The sequence below is a fragment of the Catharus ustulatus genome, chromosome 2, assembly GCF_009819885.2.
Source record: "Catharus ustulatus isolate bCatUst1 chromosome 2, bCatUst1.pri.v2, whole genome shotgun sequence".
Taxonomy (NCBI): domain Eukaryota; kingdom Metazoa; phylum Chordata; class Aves; order Passeriformes; family Turdidae; genus Catharus; species Catharus ustulatus.
Window position 1 is genome coordinate 51,238,090 of NC_046222.1, and position 22,049 is coordinate 51,260,138.

A 22,049-nucleotide genomic window follows, 5' to 3' on the forward strand; every position below is an offset into this window, starting at 1 on the left:
GGGCACTGATCTCTGCTCTGTGCTGACAGTGATGGGACCCGAGGGAATGGCCTGAAGCTGTGTCAGGGGAGGTTTAGGCTGGGTATTAGAAAAAGGTTCTTCACCCAGAGGGTGTTTGGGCACTGGAACAGCTCCCCGGGGAAATGGTCACAGCACAGCCTGACAGAGCTCAAGAAGCGTTCGGACAGCTCTCTCAGGCACACGGTGTGACTCTTGGGGATGGTCCTGTGCAGGGCCAGGAGCTGGACTCGATGATGCTGGTGGGTCCTTTACAAATCAGTATACTCGGTGATTCTGTGTAGGGACTCCCGCGCTGCGCGTATCCCCCGGGCCGCAGCCCCGCAGCCCCCCTCAGGGCCCGGCCGCGGCCCCGCCTCACCGAGCACGCGCCGCCCGCCCCTCGGTCACGTGCCCTCCGCCATGGCCGGCGCGCAGGGGGACGGCGGCGGCAGCGGGAGCATTCTCCCCGTCCGGCCGTACATTTGCTCCTTCCCCGGCTGCGACGCCACCTTCAACAAGGCCTGGCGGCTGTCCGTCCACCTCTGCCGGCACACGGGCGAGGTGAGCCGCGCCGGCTGGGAGAGAGGGGTCTGTGGGACCGAGGTGTGGGTGCTGTGCTGGGACCCCGCGGGGGACGGGGCAGGCCGCGTCCCTCCTCGGGCGTGCCACAGCACCCGGGACTGCGGGCTGTGTCCGGGCCATCCCGCTGTGTCCGGGCCCTCCCGCTGTGTCCGGGCCCTCCCGCTGTGTCCGGGCCCTCCCGCTGTGTCCGGGGCATCCCGCTGACGGGGCCGAGCCCCCGAGGGGTGGGTTTGCCCCTGGAACAGCTCCTCTCTTTCAGAGGCCGTATGTTTGCGATTATGAAGGCTGCGGCAAAGGGTTCACGAGGGACTTCTACCGCGCCCGACACCTCCTCACGCACACCGGGGAAAAGCCGTTCGAGTAAGGCCCAAGTTTTTACTTCTTAAGCTGAAGCGCAGTTGTTCGTAAGGAAAGGATGTTAAAACAGGGCAGGGCATGCCTTTGGTGTCATGGGCACTGCCATTACAGTGCACACAGGGTGGGATCAAACCTTGACCATATTCTGGCAGTGATCTGTAATGCTTAAAGGAATGGGCAGATCTCCCCCAAGAATACATTATTAAAAGGCTAACTTAGCCTTTGGCTTTTAGTGTCTTCAAAGCAAACTTCTGTATTTGAGTTGAGTTTCACTAATTCTCCTGTGTGTTCTAGTACAATGATTTCTGTATCTGCCTAGGGAACAAATCACTGTTTGACAGCAGTAATAAAAAATGCAGTTCATTTGCAGGTGCACAACTGATGGGTGCAATGAGAAATTTGGAACAAAATCAAACATGAAGAAGCACATTGAGCGCAAACATCAAAATCAGCAAAAGCAATATGTGGTGAGTAATTACCTTTGTACTGTACAGTGGAGGCTGAACAAGCTCCTTCCTGTGTATCTGGTGAAGCACTTCAACTTGTGATTATGCAGTACTTGTATAATTTCACATACCACGACTGGAATTTCAGCAAGCATGTGAACTGAACTGTCATTATTTGGCCTCTAATGATACCTTAACTTCCTCGATAGTGTGACTTTGAAGGCTGTAACAAGTCTTTCAAGAAGCATCAACAACTTAAAGTTCATCAGTGTCACCACACCAATGAACCTCCCTTCAAGTACGTGGATAATTTTAATACTGAACTTTAACACTTAACACTGTAGATGACAATAGGTGCATTTTCTCAGCCTTTTCATTGATGTGGCAGTAAAAAAGAAATCAGTTTGTAGTCAGGGCTGCAAGTATATTTCTTGTACTAGTCCTTTGCTCAGTGATCTGTTCTGAGCAACAGCCTTGTTGCTCTGTAACTTCAGCATTCCAGCAGTTCAAAAAACTAACACAACACCCTCCTACCCCCCAGTTTTTAGTTCGTAGTTTGAAATACAAGCATAAGAGCTTGCACAGTAATGAAAAATGCAGCTACCTTTATTTCCCAGTAAGAAGCAATGCATTAACTGACATTGATGTGAGTAGTACCTAGTAAAAGGGGAGAGACTTGGACACTAATCTTGGAAGCTGTGCATTGCAATTCCATTTGGGTAGCACATCATTATAGATCTGCTAAAAGCAAAGTTCAGTCTTATATTTCGTACAGGTGGGTAACACTTAACATGAGTGTTCATTCCACTTCAGTGCAATGCACTACTGTAGTTGGATGACAGACAAAAATGTCAGTGCTCTGCTTGTCCTGTACAAGCCACTTATACCTTCCACTTTCTGTCCTTCTTTTATATCTGAAAAGCCTTCTTGTAGGGATGATACAAGGCTTGACTCTTCAGCTAAAGCTCAACTTGCCATATATTTGGAAATATCTCAAAGTCATCCAGGTCTATTAAAAAACTATTATGGAATTTACTTTTACAGGGTAGGGGGACACACACAGATCTGTAGACAAAGGGAAATTTGGAATATTTTGTTCATTTTAGTTGTTCTTGACTTGACAAAAAATACATAGATGTGTTGAAAGAAATGAAGCAACTGCTATTTTATACCTAGATGTAATAAAGAAGGATGTGGAAAGTGTTTCGCTACTCCAAGTCATCTAAAGCGGCATGAGAAGATACATGAAGGTAAAACTGTTTTTTCTTTTGAAGTTATGTTTCAGCAAGGGAGAAAGGACTGGTTCCAGTGCTGAGCATGCACAGATGACAGATGTGAAAGTGTTCTGCGTGTAGTGATCCAGACAAGAACACCTGTTTTGAATAGTAAAGTGGGATATAACTGTAGGCCATTGCTGTGTTCAGTTATGAGGGGTGTGTGGCAGTCTCAGCAGAGCTCAGGACTCCTTCAGAAGTTATTTCTTTCGGAGATGGGCTGACAGTTAAGGCATTAGCCTAGACTACCAGAGCTTAGGATCAGTTGCCAGTTCTGCCACAAATTTCCTATGAAGCCTTGCCAGAACCATGTGTATTTTTACTTATTAATGAACCTAGGTGAGAGGCTTTTAAGTGAAATGATCATTATGTGGCCACATACGTTTGAGCTAATCCTGCTGCCCTCCTATCCATTCTTTCGCTGACAGATAACCAGCTTTCCAGTGATAGGAAAAAACCAAACTAAACAAACCCAACAGACTAGGCAAAATACCCAGTGTGGATGATACAGTTCCTCCAAAAGACTGCAATTCCCTTTTTTAAAGACAAGGACTTGTTCATAGGTTTTTGAGCATTCCAGTCTTGGATTTAAATAGTGTTAACTTTCTGTGGTTCCTGCCTGCTGGATAGAATGGCAGAATCTCTTTAGACTCTAGAGTATTACTGTATGGTTATTATCTATTTTTAGTATGCAAGACAAATATTTATATAGAAGTAATACTAGTTATTTTCATCAATTTGAGAGAAATTTTATGGCTGGGAGGAAGTAGCAAGAAGAGAGAGTTTCACAAAATCATTTAAGTCAGAAAGGATCTCTGGAGATCATCTGGTCCAGCTTCCTGCTCAAAGCAGGGCCAGTTACACCAGGTTGTTGAGGACTGCATCCAGTGGTGTTGAATGGTTCCAGGGCTAGGGCTTCCACAGCCTCTCTGGACAACTGCTGTCAGTGATAACAAGGTTTCTTACTTAGACCCATTAGGATTTTCTCTAGTTCTAAATTGCGTCGATTGTTCTTTGTCTCTTATCCCATTGCTGTGCAGTATGGCAGAAGACAAGGAATAACTGGCTTTAATTTTCAAATGCTAGAAGTGGAGTTCCCCCTTGCAAAACTGGACTGTTTGCCAGACCTTTTGTGATTGTAAACATCTGTCCTGTCCAACAGGTTATGCATGCAAGAAGGAAAACTGCTTATATATTGGAAAAACTTGGACAGAGCTGCTGAAGCATAATAAAGTCAGTCACACAGGTAAATTCCAAATGCTTTAGTAAACTTATGATACAAATAGGAAACCAACCGCTAATCTGAAAGAGTCCTTGCTGTACTCATTTCATCAACTTGTGTGTCCCAGACTTGTCTAAATATTATTGGTACAGTGGCTGTCACTCTAGCTAGACCTTTGATGAAAATGCTGTTCAATATACCAGCTTAACTTTGTGATTCAGTTAACAAAAAATTGTTTTATGTACAATTTCAGATCTGATAATTCATACTGCATTATCCTCCTGAAGTGTCTAAGTTCCTTACATTTCATGTTGACTTTAGCATTGTTCTAATAGACCACAAGGCTTTGATTCAGAGCTTCTGTAAGAAATTGTTAATTTATACTCTGTGTTTCTCTCACTTAGAGCCAATAGTCTGCAGTGAATGTAACAAAACTTTTAAACGGAAGGATTACCTCAAGCAGCATCAAAAGACACACGCTGTGGAGAGGGAAGTCTACCGCTGCCCCAGAGAAGGATGTGGAAGAACTTACACAACTTTATTTAACCTTCAAAGCCATATCCTCTCTTTTCATGAGGAGAAAAAACCCTTCTCTTGTGATTATCCAGGCTGTGGAAAAGTGTTTGCAATGAAGGTACAGGTTTTTTTTAACTGTTCTTACCTGAATCCCATTATCTGAAATTATAAACTTAACTCCTTTTTTTTTCCCCCCTGCTCTTTGTAACTGTAGCAGAGCCTAGCAAGGCATGCAGTTGTACATGATCCTGAAAAGAGAAAGCTGAACCTGAAAGTAAGTTACACTTTTTGGAAAAGTCTTTTAAACATCTGTTTTAGACTGTGACTTCAAGCAGGAAAGCAGGTCAAATAGCTAGGTAATTTGTGAGATTCTTAATGTATGAAGCTCCTTTAGCTAATGCAGTCCTGGCGTGTACATTAAATTATTTTTCTCCAACACAACAGTAGTCTTTGCTCCACAGATATGTTAAATTTACTAATTCTGAATCTATTTCTGCCAGGCAAAGCGTTCTCGTCCCAAGAGGAGCTTAGCCTCTCGTCTCAGTGGCTACATTCCTCCTAAAACGCAGCCAGGAAAGGATGAGGTTGCGATGGAAAGCAAGATGGTGGATAAGCTTGTGGAAAATGTAATACCAGCTGTTGAAATCCGGACTCTGTAGCAAAGGTTAACCTAGACAGTGTTCTTCATGGGATGACCAATGCAAAGCTCAACAATAACTTTATCTAAAATTAATATTTTTTTTTATTTTTAAAATAAATATATATTGTTTACACCGCTTCAGAAAGTCACTGATGCAACTCATTTGACTTCACATCTTCTTTTTCATCTTTCTTTACTGTATTGTTTTTCTTGATTTCCATCTTCTGGTGTTCTTTCAACTCTTTGTCAGACATGTGCCTCAAAACACAGGTACTCACTCCTTCTCTAGCAAGTTTTGGCTTGGAAAGATAAGTGGCTTTCTCAGACACAGTCTCTAAAATTTGATCGAAAAGCATGAACTAAAAGGGAAGAGAAAGATGGAACTAAGTGAATGCACAAATACAGGTAGAAAAATATGTCAAGCTGCTCTGTAATAAAATGATCTGCTGAGTTTAGCTATTAGCTGAAACAAGCTAGTTGCTGGTCCTAGTTTGAGCACTTCAACTTGTCCTCTCCTAAGTGCTCTTTACTCATGAGCAGGTTTAGGCAAGTCACTAGAGGGGGATTCAGCCATTTTCTAACATTTAGGCTGTACTGCTGACTCAGTGTTGACATCCTCTTTAAGGGTATCTATGAGAGTGGTCTGCATCTGACTCCTCTCCCGCCTCCTCTTCCTGTAGATTCAGATATATTAATATATGAGGCTTTTTTTCTTAAGAGGTAGTGTTGTTCTAAGGTTAGCAGGACCTGGTAGGATTGAACTGAGTGGTAACAGTGCATTCACGTAACACACTGAATTCCTAACCTCATTATTAAGCCTTTAAATTTAAGGACAACGTAAATCAGAACTATGTCATGAAATGTTCTGTTCCCTCCCATAATCAGTTCTTCCTGTTACCCTTTCCCTGTGAGTTTAACATCCTATAAAAAATTTTGTTCTTTTTGAATGGAGTTCTATCACAATTTTCTCCAGCAATTTAGTTGAGGAAATCCTCAAGGAAACGTAATTCACTACATATATTACAAGGAAAAAAAGTCTTACACAGAATATCCATTAAAAATCCGTTTGTGTGAATGACAGTGAAGTCTGCAATTACACTGGGAAGTTGCCATCAGCTCCTTGACATTTTTAGAGATGTTCACTTTACTAGTCTTGGAACACCATTCAGTAGTTTTTCATGTAGGAGCGGACAACTAATCTTAGCCAAAGTTGCACAAATGCAGCTCCAGAAGAAGAGTTTGTGAAATACATTTTTAAACCTTGCTGTTAAAAGTTTTCAGCGGGTGAGCTGGCTAAAGCTGTAGATGAGAAAATTTCACTAGTAGGAACTGCTTAGATTCTGCTGTCCAAGCCAGTACTGCAGCTGGATTCTTAAGAAATGGTGTTTGGATTGTCTCTCTGGGAGTACTTTTCTACACCAGTGTTTGAACAGGAGCAGCTTAAGGAAGGCAACCATTACTCACACAGTTGCACGGGACCTAGATCTCCACTGAGATACTAAAAATCATGGCTGTACCAAATAGGGAAGGTCAATACAGCTGCAGCTGTTTAATAACATTGACTGGTCCAACTTTCAGGAGTGCACTTACCATGTCTGTACTGCTACCTTTTGCTTGCCGGACGGTAACTTTAACATGGTGTCTCTTTTCAATCCACTGTGCTATCTGTTTAGTCTTGGTCTCTAAGTCATTCTTGGCAATAGCTGAAGAAAAGGATAACTCCTTCTGAACCACCCCTGTTTAAAACAGAACTGAAACTGTATTGGCTTAACATTTGACAAAACGGTACTAGTTGCTCTCTTTTATCAGCGTATGGTGCTTTGTCTGCTTGACTCTCCTCCCATGCTGCTTTCTCAGAGCAGCCCAATCTTATTGTCTCAGCATGTACCACACTCACCTGAGAGGGTGGCTGTTTGATACTTGCTGTCCTAACTGGGAGACTGTGCCTGTTTGAGGCACACAGGGAAATCTTTTCAGGGTCAGAAGGCTTAAGGTATTTTTAATTACAGTCTTGTTCATATGATCCACAATGTAGGTCTAACAAACAGGTAAGCACTGGATGTGGAATTAAAGACTTAAATTCCTGTGCTCTGCACATAGGACAGCTGAAGGTAAAAGCTTTGACATTAGACAGCTCTTCATATCAAGCCCATTTTACTGAATGGTGAAGTGCAATATTCAATTGGAAGTACAATGATGCCTTGTCATATATTTGAATAGTCTACATTCTCTTCCTCCTTCAAGCCTCTCTTAAGTAGTTACCACCTGAATAGTATTTTTATAGTTTCTTGAACTGAGCAACTCACTACCACAATGCCCCCCTCTAAAATCAGAACTCTACCCAAAGCACAGCTATCTTTGTTAGCCTGAGGATATGAGCAGATACAAGGTCACATGCCTTTTCTAAAACTTCTTTGCGAAACTCAGTTTGTTAAACTGCTGGAGCAGGCAGTCTTAAGGGAAAAGAAAAAAAAAACAAACTGAAAAGTGTTTAATATTTAAAAAGTTCTCTTACTCTGCACAAGAATGGGCTCCAGACTTTTTTTTCCCAGCAGCAAATGAGGAAGAGAGTGTTTCATGACTACTGGTGACAAATTATATAATTATATTGGTGTATCTGGTCCTTAGTTTGTAAAAACTGCCTGTCACTCTATACCTTAGTAAAAGAACAGAAATTCAGTAAGTCTCATGGAACCAGAGCCTAGTTATATTCACTCAAATAAAGGTATTTTTTTAACAAGTCAGCAGATGCCAAAATAGCAAATCCTGAGAGCAGAACAGGAGGCTTCTCTGTGGAAGACTGGACTAATCCAAAATTTTATTTTCACCACTGTAAATCCTTAATAGCGTGGACTGCAGTGACATTGCTTTGGATTTACACAAATACAAGTAAGAGGATTTAATCTATTGAAACCACTTTTAATGCAGCATTTTTCAAAGTCCTCAGTGTTGTAGTGTTTACAGTGCACATACCTGGCTTTGGACTTGATTTTTTCTTCTCTGCACGTTTAAGCTGCTCTTCGTGAATCTGCTGCCCAGTCATTAGTCTGTAAACCGGAGGTTCTACATTCTCACGAAGCAGAACCAGTTTCAGGCCACGTTCATCCATAAGCCTGAGTGCATCTGCTCGGTGCATGTTTCCTAAGCTCTCCCCATCCTGGTTGATTACGTGCAAAATACGATAGGGAATTCTTCGCCCAACACTTCCAAATGCTGCTTTCCCTTTTGGTTGTGCGTGAGATTTTTCATCTGTACAATATGGCTGAGTAAGCCCAAACACAGCTGACTTCCTAGGGTCAGGTACCACCATCCAGAATGGAGAAGAGAGCCACTTTTGTGCTGAATGTGTCAGAAGCGTACCAAAGAACCTTTTTGCATATCTATTCTCATTTCTGGTTGCTTGACAAAAATGCTTCATTGTGCACAGGGCAGTCATTCTGAGGAAAAAGAAAAAACAAGTGACTCCATCAGTCAGATTCTTATAGTTCTACTAGAAAGACTTGACTCCAGTTCAGTAAACCCTAGTGTCTGTAACTACTCTTTTAAAATGATACATGGTGCTACTGTATGGAATGAGCAATCAAGAGTCATTTTACAGTAACAAAAGGATTTAACCTAGACAGAAAATCTGACAAAAGAGCAAAATGTATGAGTTGATGTTACCCTTAGTATCTTAAAATCTGAGCCTGAACTACTCAAAAAAATCTGATATTTGTAGTTCTTTTCCCCTCACTTTCAAATTTAAATCTAAATAGTTACAGGCATCTGTCCTGACATGGTACTTACAAACCTATAAACTTTCAAACATGCTTCAAAATATACCCGTGCTTGAAGACTACTGAAACTCATCTTTGAGACATTTCTTCCATTGGATTTTTTTCCCATTCTTCCCTGGTTCATGAAATCCCCCTGGCAATTTTGGTGCAGCTGACCATTTTTAGCATTTTTGTTCAGACCTCCAGAAATTGTCCGTTTTCTAACAGCTGCAAAAAACTTTGGAAATAAAGAATAAACTGTGAGTATTCTCCACGGTTTTCCTGTTTTATTTTTAAAAGGGAGTCATTACAGGAAAAGCCAAGGATGATGCAGGAAACCAAACACATGTCATACCACCAGAGTTGGCAAGAGTGAGACCTCTATTGCCCAGGAGGGAATGTGACTCTGCTTTATAAATACATGCATGCATACACATATATGTATACACATATATGACATTGTGTAAACATGCATCCATGTGCATACATACACATTGAAAAGGTGTAAACCATCAGCAAGGATAAAAAGTTATTTATAATTCCAAGCAGTGTTGGCACAGGAACAAGTAAAATGACTTGCCTGTGAATAACTTAGTCTGAAAATGGGACAGTCTGGAGCCTGGGATGGACTTCATACCTCAGCAGTAGGGACAATGTCCATGCAAACTGTTTCAAGAAGGAGCCAGATAAGTTCATGAACAGGGCAGTCTGGTAACAGCTGGATCCAGAGTTCAAGCTAGCCACAGGGCACAGAAGTAACAGGATTTCCACAGCAGCCTAAAACCGGCTGGTAGAGGTACCGTCCCTTCCTGCCCTGGGCTCTGCCTCTGCCCAGTCTAGAGCCCTGTGAAAACAGCTTTTTGTCTGGCTGTGACAACAGCACAGCCCTAAGACTGAACACCCGCTGCCAACACCCAAGTATTCTTGTGCTCCATCAGTGCAGCAACACAAAAACCACGATGTCCTTATTTTTTAAAATAGTTTCACAAACTAGCTCTGGATCATGCACTGCAGGCTTGGTCTGCAGTCTGGGCATCACTGCTCCATTACTGAACAACGTAATTAAATTTATTTTCTATTCAGGGGAGCCTGGCTTGCCCTTGAGAGCTACTGATTTATAAAACTAAGTAACAGAATGTCAACAATGGAACAGCGGCTTGTTTTAAGGAAATGTTGATCTTGCTCTGCTAAACACATGGTGTTGTTGGTATTCTCCTTCATTCTCTGACGCTATTTGAATCTAACAAATCCAGCCTCAGCTGTCTGAAGGAAAATAACTCTTTTTACGGAAGGGTTTTTTTTCACGTAACACGGCAGACAAGGGGGGATCGCATTTCGGTCATCCTTGGTGGGCAAGGCCGGGTGACTTGGCAGGGTGGGAGCTCCAAGGAGGGGCAGCCCCGGGCGCTCCGGGAGCAGCGGCTCTTCCTGCGGGACAGCCGCGCTTCCCGGGCTGGGCGGCCGTCACGGGAGCGGGGCTGCTTCCCGAGGTGTCCCTGCTCTAAACAGGGAAGCAAGAAGGGCTGTACGTGGGTGTGTGACCGTGCCCTGACGCGGCCGCGTTCCCGGCTGCGCCGGCCTGTGGCGTGCCCGTGTCTCCCTGGGACCCTCTCTTACCTGCCGGCCGGGCCGGGCCAGGCCGGACCGAACCGCCGACCCCAGCCCGCCGAAGCAGCCGAAGGACCCGAGCCCCCGGGAAGCTGCGGAACGGCCCCGCCTCTGCCCTTTCCTTTTCCTCCCGCTCCTCCTCTTCCTCTTCCTGCGAGCGCGCCTCCGCCTCTTGTCCCCGCGGGTGCGCGCCCTCTTGAGCGCGCGTGCCCGTGGATGCTGGGGTGCGAGTGGGGTCCGTGCGTCCCTGTGCCTCCCTGTGCCTCCCTGTGCCCGGTCCCTGTGTGTCCCTGTGTCGGTCCCTGCGCGCTCCGGGCCGCACACGGGTCTGTGTGCCCGGCTGTGGGGAGCTGCCCCTGCCCTGCCTGCAGGGTGGGGTCCCGGTGTGCCTTTGCTGTGTGAGGGCCGCGGCTGGGACAGGGCCCGCTCTGCGCCCGGGGGCCATCCCACAGGGGCTGTTGGTTGTGAGAGCGGGGATTGTGTGGCATAGAAACACACGATTTGCGTTTGGGTTGGAAAGGATTTGTAGAGCTCATCTACTCTTATCTCTCTGCAATAAGCAGGAGAGCAGGAACCCCCTCAACTCGATCGGGTTGCTCAGATTCCTATGTGTCCTGTTTCCTGGCATGGGGCATCCACCACCCCTCTGGGCAGCCTGTGGCAGTGTTCCACCACCTTCCCTGCAAAAATTTGTTCTCACCTCTAGTCTAGATGTACCCTCTTTTAGTTTAAAACCATAACCCCTTGTCCTGTCACTGCAGGCCCTGCCAGAAAGTCTGTTCCCGTGTTTCTTACAGGCCTCCTTCAGGCACTGAGGTCTCCCCGCAGCCCTCCCTTCTCCAGATGGAGCAGCCCCAGCTCTCTCAGCCTGTCTCCATAGGAAAGGTGCCCCAGCCCTCAGAGCCTCTTTGTGTCCCTGCTCTGGACTGGCTCCAGCAGGTCCATACCCATGCCCCCAGCTGGGGCTGAGCTGAGGCTGCAGGGGTCAGCAGTGTGTGCTGCTCCGAAGCAGCCTGAGTCGGTCCCAAGGCCTCTCCCATGCTTGGATTTGTTGCCTTCTTTGGTAGGAGAGGCTCTGCCTTGGGTTTGCAACCTCCTCCGTCCAATTTGGAGACAGAAACCTTTGAAAGAGAAACTGAAGTTCATGTGCAGTGAATTTCCCCAGCGGTAAGGAGCACGCTAAGGCAGCCAGCCACGGAACAGCACGAGAGTTTGCCCAGGACCTCTTTCCTGAGCCCAGGGGTTCATCTCTATCGAGGGATGCTGTTTAGCCACGCAGGCAGGAGCTGGAACAACACTCAGACTGAAAGTGTGCTTGTGTTCAGAATTTAGTACAAAAATTAAGCAGCTGTCCTTCCAGCCTAAAAACAATCAGAACATTTTAGTTTATATGCTTTAGGCCACAGCTAAGTGACCCTTCTTTCCTCTCCCCCTCTTCTGTTCAGGAAGAAGAAATACAATGAAAACCTGACCTTTATGTTTTTGGGTTGAAAGCTTTCTGTGCTTAACTGTGGTCTTAGAATGGTTTCTATTTCACGTGGTTGCTGTTTTTGTTCTGTCATTGTGGTACATAACGTGTTAAAAAAGGTCTGTCATTGCCATCAGAAGACATCATGTAGTAATCGTGTGCAAACCCAGAAAACTTTACTAAATCAGTTCACAATCTGAAGTTCATTCATATCACCTTATCCTCATTAAAAGTCCTTGCTGGCAGTAATGAAATTGGAAGAATGCCATTAACACATTAACAGAATTAGCCAAGTTGATGGTGAGCTGTGTTAAGACCCTGAATGACAACTGTAGCTTCTCCTATTATATGCAAATAGAGTCGAATTTTTCCATCCTGCTCTTCTGTGCTTTTTTTTTTTTTTTTTTTTTTTTTTTTTTTTTTTAAATTTCACTCAGGCTTTATACCTTTAGAGTTGTAAGCTCTCTTTGGGAGCAGGGATTACAGTCACATCAGTAGAATGCCTAAGAAAACTGGATCTCAGTTTGATGCTATTGAAACATAAATTATTGAAATTCTTTACTATCCAGTTGTGGAGAGTGAAATATTCCACAATAAGAAAAGGCGAGATGAAAAAGGGTTTCTACTGCTCTTTTCATGGTCTGGAAATCAAGTGTGGAATTTGAATAAGCATGAAGGGAAATTTTGGCAGAGCTGAGGCCTGGAGAGAGATTTTTTTCATCATCAGCTCTGCAATATGCATTAGAAGAGAGCATGTCAGCAGCCCCCTTGCAGTTACGACTATTGTCACTCCGAGAACCATCCCCAGAAGACAGATAATTTTCAGCAGTGTTAGTAGCAGCAATAAAGCTAATAATCCTCTTCACTGTGATAAAAACTACCTGCATGAAAGCAAGGTACTTCAAAGCATGCAACTTGCATTCCTTCTCTCTTTCCGTTGTTTAATTCTGTTAAGTTTAAACCCAATGCTTGTTTTACTTCATGCCTTTCTAATTAAATACAGTGTGCCAAGAAATAGTGCAGCTTTCTAATGCTGTTTGTCCTCAATTAACTTGATCTTTCTGGGGGTTCATTGTACTCTTTCTCCTTGTTCTTTGTCTCATGTCTGTTTACACTGTAATTGTCCTGGGGCCATTTTTTTATATGTGCCTGCCACAGCGAGACTGCAGTCTTAATTATTTGAAAGACACTATCATAAGAAATACAGTTAATAATAACTTTCTTCCTTCTACTTTGCCTGATGCACATCATCTTCTGCCCACCCCTGACAATACACTCAGTCATTTATTTGCTTTTTAATTCTTAAATATTAATCTGCTTTTTTTTTTTATTTGACATTTACTTACAAAGTTGTTGTTTTCACTTTATTTTTTGTGCCATATTAAGGCCTGTTCTTCCAGACCTTGTGCCAAACCATAGACATTTCATTCCCAAGATAATTTTAAATGCAAATATATGAGAAGGGGAAAGGATGGGTGGATGGAGAGATTTCTGGTCCTTGTACATGAGCAATGTGGTGATCTGCTAGTGTGGATGTTACTCATGTTAGTAATAATTATTGTGAGGCACAAGATGCTACTGAGAAACTTCTTCCATGTTAACAACTGATCTCTGGGGGATGGTTTCAGTATTTCCTGAGGATGTTGGAAACTGGTTCCAGTCCTGTGTTTTGGGGTTAATTTTAAAATCAAAGAATCACAGAATCATCCAGGTTGGAAGAGACCTTCAAGATTATCTAGTTTAGCCATCAACCCAGCACCAGCATAGTCCCTACTTAAAATCTGTCCCCAAAGCTATTCATTATGGGTACAATGAGCAGTTTGTAATGCTCAGCAGAGAGTGAGGATGCCCTTATGTGAAAGACAGCGTGTTCACCTGGAGACCCAAGGCTATGTTATTCTGACTTCATCACTCATTTTGTGGGAGCAGGAAGCAAGCTGCTGAAGTGCCTTACACCTGCAAAGAGCTCTTACCTGCTGGATCTGAGTGGAGGACTGGTCTTTCCTTGGTCCACAGTGGATATCTCGGTGCTTCCTAAACTGGAGCTTTGCTTATGAATATCTGGTAAAAAAAAATTCAAACGTGAAACAAGATCATCAGGAATTTATTACTGATATTTTTGGCTTTATGCAGTACCTGGGACTCTTGGAGCAGTAGCTGTGGGTGGGAAGCAGGTTTTTTCACTCTTATTACAAAATCTGTGATTAGTCTCCTGCACACTTGTGCTTGCAAAAGTACTGAGCCTCTGGAGCACTGCTTACCCTGTGCACCTCTGTTTTCCTGTTTTTTCTGTATAATTCCCTCCTTCACAAGGCGTTTCAGCAGGGAAGCTTTGGGGAAGACTTGGAGAGAGTCTCTTACTCCTTCCTACTCCCCAGTCCTGCTGGCAGCTGTCATGGCCCCCCTCCACCTTCCCGCTGGTTATAATCGAGGCTGTGTGTTTCTGCAGACCCCTGGTTCAGAGAGGCACTGTAGCCTCCCCTTTACACTCCTTAGTGTTGCTTTTCCCATTAGTGTTTGTGAAAGACTTTTGCACATAACTCAGATGCAAAACTCCCTTGTGCTGAGCTGAGCATTGCCATATGGCAGAGAACATGTCAGAGTAAACATGTATTTAAAGGACACAGAAATTCTGGATGTGTAGTAGGTCCATATTTCTGGATCTGCAGTAGCTCATTTACTCCTTTTCCATCCACAGCTTTTGAAAGTTGCTTCCTACACAAACTTCTCTATTTTTATTCTAGCAAGAGACAGCAAAAAATTAAAGTAAACGACAAAATTTTGTAGTGAGTGGTAAATGGTCACTGCCTACTGATGCCCTGCACAGAATATACAAATATAGTTGAAACAGATGAAGTTTTGTTTCATTTTTGAGATCTGCCCCTGTTGTGGGAATTAAAACAAATCTTTTGAAGATGCATGCTCTCCCATTAAATTGCTTGGGCTGAATTACTGAATCCAGGCAAAAAAACCAATTTTGCTCCCTGAAAAGCAAGCTGACTGAATTTGTTAAAATGTTAATCATAGAGCAAGCCTGTGGGTCCCTGGGGCGAGATGCAATTAAAGTTCACAGTATAGAAAGTTTTTTAACTGTCTAGTTTTACATCTTGACTGTAGGGAGAGGAGTTTCCACTGTACATTGAAGACATTGTTCTACAGCTTTTGCAAGTTGTTGGGTTCAGCTGCGAAGATTTTAAAAGCTGCTTTTGTTGGCAGCCTAGGACACATCCGTGACCTTATTAAAGTGGAAGTGAAAGCTCTCTTCTTTTTTTTTCTTTTTTTTTTTTTTTTTTTGCAACAGTAAATCTACTAATTTTACAGTCAGTTGAACAGCAATAGATTAATTTGTTTAAAGTCTGCGCTCACAAAGAAAATGTGAACTTCGCTGCCTTGAATACCCGAAACTACAGTGCGATATTTAAAGGGTAGAAACTATTACAACTTGCCCTAGAATGGTCCAAGCAGTTCCCTGTCACCTGCTTCTCAGCACAGGTGCTGACCTCCCCGTCTATTCTATCCCTCCTGACAGACTAGCAGCCAGGCTGGGGCTTTGTGTGCAACAGAGAGCGCTTTTCCAATGACTGGGCCAGTTTTCTTCAGCAACCACAGGAAGCAGAATAAAGAAAAGGTTAAGGGCCACCGCAAGGGTCAGAATGGGTTAAATTTAGTTAACATCAGAGGTTATAGCTTTTAACAAGAGCATGAAGGAAACTTATTCGAAGATGCAATTTGTTTCTTCTTTGTCAACCATTATTTTTTTTACTCTATTGATAGTGACAGCTTAACAAAGTTTTTATATGCCAGGGTTTTCATCCTTTAGAGGATAAAGAACTGTGATGCAAAAAAGAGATGCAGGTGGAAGACTTTATAAAGCCTCCATGATTTTCAAATTGAGGGTTGAAAGTAGGCTCCCTGCGTGGCTAAGTCAAAAATAATTTGTAAATGTTAAAAAAAATACACATTATGGACAGAGGAACTGCCTTTTTTTTTTTTTTTCTCTCCAGTGTAGCTTGCCAAGAGTAGTGTTTTATCGGAAGCCTTACAATCTGCCTGATTTAGTATGTATTTTTTTCCAAGGTAATCTTATTTTCTTTTTCATCATCCTCTAAGGATGATCAAAGTCAAATGCCTTTGACAACAGTCTTCATAATCTTCCTTCAAGATATTTTACTCTATAATGTATGATGCTGGATTTTTTGTGGTTTTTTCTTCCAATTTAGTGAAGAAGCAGAAACTAGAAGATACATTCAATGTAGCTGCAGTGTTGGGTTTTCAGTCAAATTCTTGGAATGCAAAATGAGGAAAGTTTAGATCTTTCTGAAAATTATTGAAGAAAAATATTTTTTAAAAGGTTCAATAGCATTTATCACATTTTGGTAGTCTTTTCTACATATCATCTTCTGCCAATTATTTTTTATCAAAATTAATAAAATCACTAATTCTTTTGTTGTTTTATCCTGATACAAAGTAAAAAATTGGAATCAAAATTTAATTAAGTCTGATAACAATTCATAAGTACAAACAATGCATTTTGGTAGGTTTCTTTTTTCTTTTTAACATGTTTCCCTCAAGGGGAAAAAAAAAAGTGATCATCCTTTCTCCCTATCCATCTGTCTCTCTGCCAGTTCTCTCAGCAGTTTTAATTGCCTGGACACTTCAGCCCAGTTTGGCAATGAAATAGGAGCCTCCCAGATATTGTGCGTTTATAATGACTATATGTATTTCTGACAAGTTTTGTGAAAGTAGTGGAGAGACCTTCAAAGTGGTGTCTTGTTCTGGCAGAAGGGTTCATCTGGCTGACCAGGCTATGTATATGTGTGGGCTCCCCAGGTGTTATCAGCCCTGATTGTGGCCTTTCAGTCCTTAAAGGGGGCTTGTAAAAAAGAGGAAAATTGACTTTTTACACTGGCAGATAGATGTAGGGCATAGGGAATGGTTTAAAACTAAGAGGAGAGATTTACAGTCGATGTCAGGAAGAATTTCTTTACTCAAGAGGGCAGTGGGGCACTGGCACAGGTTGCCCAGAGAAGTTGTGGATGCCCCATCCCTGGAAGTGTTCAAGACCAAGTTGTTTGGGGCCCTGAGCAACACAATTTAGTGGGTTGGAACTACATCCTTACCTTTGACATAGGGGCTGGAACTAAATGATCTTTAAGGTCCCTTCCAACCCAAACAGCTATATAATTCTGTGATGCCATGAACAGCTACATCCCACAGAGTCTTTTGCCTTGCCAGCTGCTCAGAGGCTGCATGGGTGATGTGTAAGGCTGAGGGGATTTTGAGATGGGGGAATGAGCCACAGCATTTTCATAGCAATTGAGAGGTGTAGGGAATGTGCTGGGGTGATTTGGATCTATAATCTTGATATTTGATACTGTAGGTCTGCTCTAGAAGGTAAGACTGGGAACTGGCAACATAAGCCTCAACAATTCAAGTATCAGTTATTTCAGTGCTCATATGCTCACAGGAGAAATTTCATCTGATTTGTGGTGTCATTGCTATCAGTGTGAAATTTCCAGTCCACTTGCTGTTAACTCAGGCTAGTAGCAGGTTCCCAGCTGTGGAACCAAGAGCTGGTTTTGCTCTCCAGAGGGTTGGATTATGTCTTTTGGTGCACATGGCCACTTTGACCTTTCTGGGAGGGCTCTGTTTGGAATCAGTTAGTATGAACTCTTTTGCTGTGTAGAACTAATTCTTCCCCAAGGGTCAGCAGGCACATCTAGAGAAAGTCTGTGCAGATCACAGACAGAAGCATTTGCACTGGTACGGTGTACAGGCAGGTGTATAGACTCTTGACTGGCTAAGGACTGGAGAAGGGGAGGAGGGAGCTGCAGAAATACAGGGCCTACTCTGTCCTCAGAGATGGGGAAAGGGGCACAGTCCTGCTCAACCAGTTGAGCACTGCGTACCCCCCTCTCTTTGGTCCACACAGGGGCAGCCTCTGCTGAGGAGGTGACTTCACACAGCCTAACTGCAGCAAAAAAAAAATGAGAAAAAGTGTGGATCTCCACAGCCCAGACACACTGGCCTGGAAAAACACAACAAAAACTCCCACTTACTATTCTGCTCACAAGCTGCCACCAAAACTCAGCTGTGAGGAGAATAAGAGCATCTTTTAAAAAATGTAAAACTGTCTTTTTTTTTTTTTTTTTTTTTTTCCTTCTGAGCTGCTCTTACAGGCTTTAAAGCATTAATTTCAAAAGCTTCACAAAACCAGCAGGCATCAAAGAGTTCAGGCTGAGTGGAAGTTTGGGGAGGTGAATTGTGAAGTAAGTTGTGAGGGTGATGGCTGCAGACACAGAAGCAAGGTTATTTGTTTGTTACAAGTCAGCAATCACAGCTTGCTTTGAGTGATGGAGCAGCAGAGAAGGAGAGTTAGAGCAGCCCAGAGAGCCCTGGATTCACACAGCCTAAAGTTCAGCTACATCTTTTGTCTCATACTTCTGTTGTCTGGGTGATTCTTGGCTTGAGAGTCAGGAGATGTGAGTTTTGTCTGCAGTGCTGACGTGCCCTGTGACCTTGGACAAGTCTCTTCATCCCCGTGCTTCTTCTCTCATCTTTTTGCTCACTTAGAATCTCTCTCCCTTTTTCCTTGCAGTGTCTTTCCCTAATTATACATCTGGACCATGGCTGTCAGAATGCAGCTGTGCTCTCAGGTTAGGCACTGCTATTGTCTGAATGAACCATAAAGAAATCCGCACTGAGCACTTCACTAGGACTCTCCTGTTATCTCAACGTTTCACTGACAACCTTAATAAAATAAAAGTCCTTCAAAAGACTGAATGTTCCTGCCTACTGCCCAACTGCCTGCTTTTTCTGTAGCATCTTGAACAAGAAAAAACATAAATTCTGATCCTTGGTTGTCAGAAAACAGTGATTTATAGTATTTCATACTCCCTGATTATTGGTAACATATTTTTTGTTCCTGAAATCTCAGCAGTAATTTCAGCACTTCACAGTGCCTAATTTTCTTCGAAGTGGATTATAAACCAGCATGGTGCTATACATCTTACTCATTTTTATAGGTTTTCCTTAATTTTGCTCTTTTGTGGAGGTGCAGTTCATGTGCCTGAGACTAGGCACAAAGCCTCCTCCAGAATTAATTATATACTACCTCTGAAACCTATCTCAGCAAAATTTAGTATGTTCTTTAAGTTAATCTTTCTTTGTATACACTCCTCTACCTCGTCCAAGATGTCAACATCATATATAAAAACCCTAGTATGCTCTTGGAAAAAAAAAATTACATCCTTCAACAACAAAGCATGTACACCAGTAATCCATATCTGCTCTTGCATCTCCTTCTGTTCCAACCTGAGTTCAGACTGGATTTTTCCATGAGATCTGTAGGGAAACTACTCATCATCCAGAGTTTTGTGTTTCACGTTTTCCTGCAGTGTTGTGTGTTTTGTCTTTATATCAGGTGTACTCTCAGACAGCATCTACAGCAAACCTCTCACAGCTGTGTCAGCTTTCAGCATCCTGCATAAATTGTCTGATCCCAGGTGGTTCCAGATCCCACAGTGCATTATCTCATGTTTTACTTTGATAGTCTCCCTCCCCTTTCCCTTCTGCCCTCCCTCCACATCATATAGGATTATAAGAACAAGTGTGTAGCTTCAGGAGAAAGGGCTGCCAAAGAAAATTTAGTACTTTGTAATAGAAGTGCAGAATTGGAGAATAATTTGGGTTGGAAAGGACCTCAGGGGACTCATCTGCTCCAATGGTATACTAAGAATTCTGGTCTGTGACCTCAACTTGGGTGCAAAAAATCCCCTTACTTATCTGTGAATCAGTTCAGGAATCAGCAGGACCTGAGTGATTCTACCGATGCTACCCTTTAACATTCTAATGAAGGGTGGAGACCCTTTTGTATACATTTTCTTAGAATAATTACAGTCCTACAAGCTCAGTCCACTTCAATATAAGAAAATAATCTGTATTTGAATAGAACTTTGAAGACTTGTTAATAATTTTAAAGCACTTTAGTCGTGCTGAGACAACTCTGCATTCCAATCAGTTTATATATTTATTTGGATTCATGTGCCAGTGATGTTTACATGGTATCAGACCATAAGTTATTTACATAAATTAAACATGGATGATGGAGCCACAGAAATGAGTCATAATTTTTTCTTTAAAGAACAGCAGGAGGTAATTGTTTTTATAAAGAATTCAGAAACTAGCTCTGCATCAGAACATATAATTGCTCTCAGAAATCAAACAAATTATTTCTGTGTTCAGCTGAGACCAAGTAATCATCAAACATAGATGGTGTTAGAAGGACTGAGTATTTATTCATGCTGTAAAGGCTCACATACATTCTGCAAGGCTCAAATCATTCTGCAAAATATGCTAATAAGAAGTTTTGTAAGTATTACTGACCACAACACTATCTTAAAAAAAAATCTGAATTTATTAATCTGCAGCTATATGGTGTTTCCCTGTGTTCAGTGTACTATAAATTTAGTCTGACCCTAACAAGTAAGAGCATGGGCATACACAGAGAAACTGAACCTTCTTGTTTGCCTGCTTATTTACAAGGAAATAGAGCAGCAGAGCTTGAATGATTTTTTTTTTAAGATGCAAATCTCATTAATCTGAACCAACATGTTTCAGCATGTCTCTGAAAAAGATAAGAGTTCTTGTTAGCTATTTCATGTCTGGTTAAAAATAAAGTGGGAGAAATCACAGTATCTTTTCTGAAATGGCCAAAAAAGGGAAGAAGTTAAAAGCAAGCCTAGAAACCGGGCCAGTTGGTGCTTTATTTAGTGGTTCTTTTTCCATTAGCTCACCCTGCTTTTGTAAACTTTGGAGAGGAATGCTGTGTTATAGCAGTAGCATTTGCTTTGCTTTTACAGTTCCATATGTGGATAATGAAAAACAACTGCAATTTGTGAGCTTGAAGTCTAATTAACTGATGCCCTAAAAGGTAAACAGTTTCTTCTAATTATGTCAAAAAAAACCCAGTCATGAGCCAAGCAAAGTGATTTATATAGAGGAAATGTAACAAATGTCTGAATAAATATATAGTGGCTGTTCCACTGTGTTTTATTTTAATTGTATTAATCATAGATCTTTTGATGTATTTCTGATAAAAATTAAATATAGTATATAATGTAGCATTTCGTTGGAGCCAAAGGCTTTGCTCAAGAGGAGCAAAAGACAGGTTCAAGTTTTTGCTCTCTCAGCTTCATATCAAAATGTGTGATCTCTCATTGCTCCAGATTAGGTATGTGAACCTAGTTTTCCACATTCCCACATTCACAAACTGACCGCAGGAGAAACAGAAAAAGCCTACAGAATTTCCAAATTTGGATATAGTCAATGAAATTAAATAATTAGATCTTGGTTGGCAATCAGTATATTTTTGTACAGTGGACAAAGCTACTGATCTTTTCCTCTTGAACAGATTTTGTCAAAGTGTAGAGCTGAATGATTTGATATGGAAATGCCCTGAGGCTCTTCATACTCTCATTGCCCTCTGCAGGCTGGGTTTTCTAGCTGAAATAAATTTCATTAAGTACACCAATTACTGATTTCAGTAAATTGTGCCTCAGTAGTTAAGCTGAGCCCTGAAAATAATAAAATAGAAATAGAAATAGAAATAGAAATAGAAATAGAAATAGAAATAGAAATAGAAATATTTAAATTGGAAAGCACCTCCTGAAATCATGCAGTCCAGCTACCTGTCCTCTTCAGGGCTGACCAAAAGTTAAAGAATTTTTATTGAGGGCATTGTCCAAATACCTCTTGATCACTGGTGGACTTGGGGCATCAGCCACCTCCCTAGGAAACCTGTTCCAGTGTTTGACCACCCTGTGGTGAGTCAACCTGCCCAGCTTAAAGGATGCCCACTCTGAGTTTCTCTGAATAATCAGAATAGCATACCCCCATGGAAATGTGCTTTGTTTGGGACACAGTTCACTGGGACAGAAGGGGGACAATATTCCACAGACTGGACACGTCTTTCAGTTAAAACAAACAAGAAAAGCTGTTCAGTTTTAACTTGCAGTTTTCCATAATAGCAGTTTTAATGGAAAATTTTTGGACAACCCCTAGATAATAACTGCTCACAAAGTTTGCCAGGAAAAAGGGCAGATTTATTGACCATATAAGAACTTGTCTTTGTTGAAGACTGTACGGGTTGGAAATATCTGCTGTAGTCTGAACGAATGTAG

General features: G+C 42.3%; 2 protein-coding genes across 4 annotated transcripts; one reads left to right on the forward strand and one right to left on the reverse strand.

The window, feature by feature from the left end:
• The first annotated feature begins 408 nt into the window (after positions 1–408).
• GTF3A (general transcription factor IIIA) lies at positions 409–5,182 on the forward strand. 2 transcript variants are annotated; one of them, XM_033052731.1, is made up of 9 exons: positions 409–561; positions 842–942; positions 1,310–1,406; positions 1,595–1,683; positions 2,562–2,635; positions 3,822–3,905; positions 4,286–4,515; positions 4,612–4,671; positions 4,898–5,182. In XM_033052731.1, the coding sequence occupies exons 1-9, from the start codon at positions 421–423 to the stop codon at positions 5,054–5,056; spliced, it is 1,035 nt and encodes a 344-aa protein (XP_032908622.1). In that variant the 5' UTR covers positions 409–420; the 3' UTR covers positions 5,057–5,182. The 2 variants fall into 2 exon arrangements, with proteins under 2 accessions (XP_032908622.1, XP_032908623.1); XM_033052732.1 differs by having other exon boundaries at positions 4,615–4,671.
• On the reverse strand, positions 5,094–10,511 carry MTIF3 (mitochondrial translational initiation factor 3). 2 transcript variants are annotated; one of them, XM_033052733.2, is made up of 4 exons: positions 10,410–10,511; positions 8,011–8,474; positions 6,628–6,773; positions 5,094–5,396 (listed from the first exon to the last, which is right to left on the reverse strand). In XM_033052733.2, the coding sequence occupies exons 2-4, from the start codon at positions 8,471–8,473 to the stop codon at positions 5,184–5,186; spliced, it is 822 nt and encodes a 273-aa protein (XP_032908624.1). In that variant the 5' UTR covers position 8,474; positions 10,410–10,511; the 3' UTR covers positions 5,094–5,183. The 2 variants fall into 2 exon arrangements, with proteins under 2 accessions (XP_032908624.1, XP_032908625.1); XM_033052734.2 differs by lacking the exon at positions 10,410–10,511 and adding an exon at positions 8,860–9,165.
• Between the last annotated feature and the right edge of the window lie 11,538 nt (positions 10,512–22,049).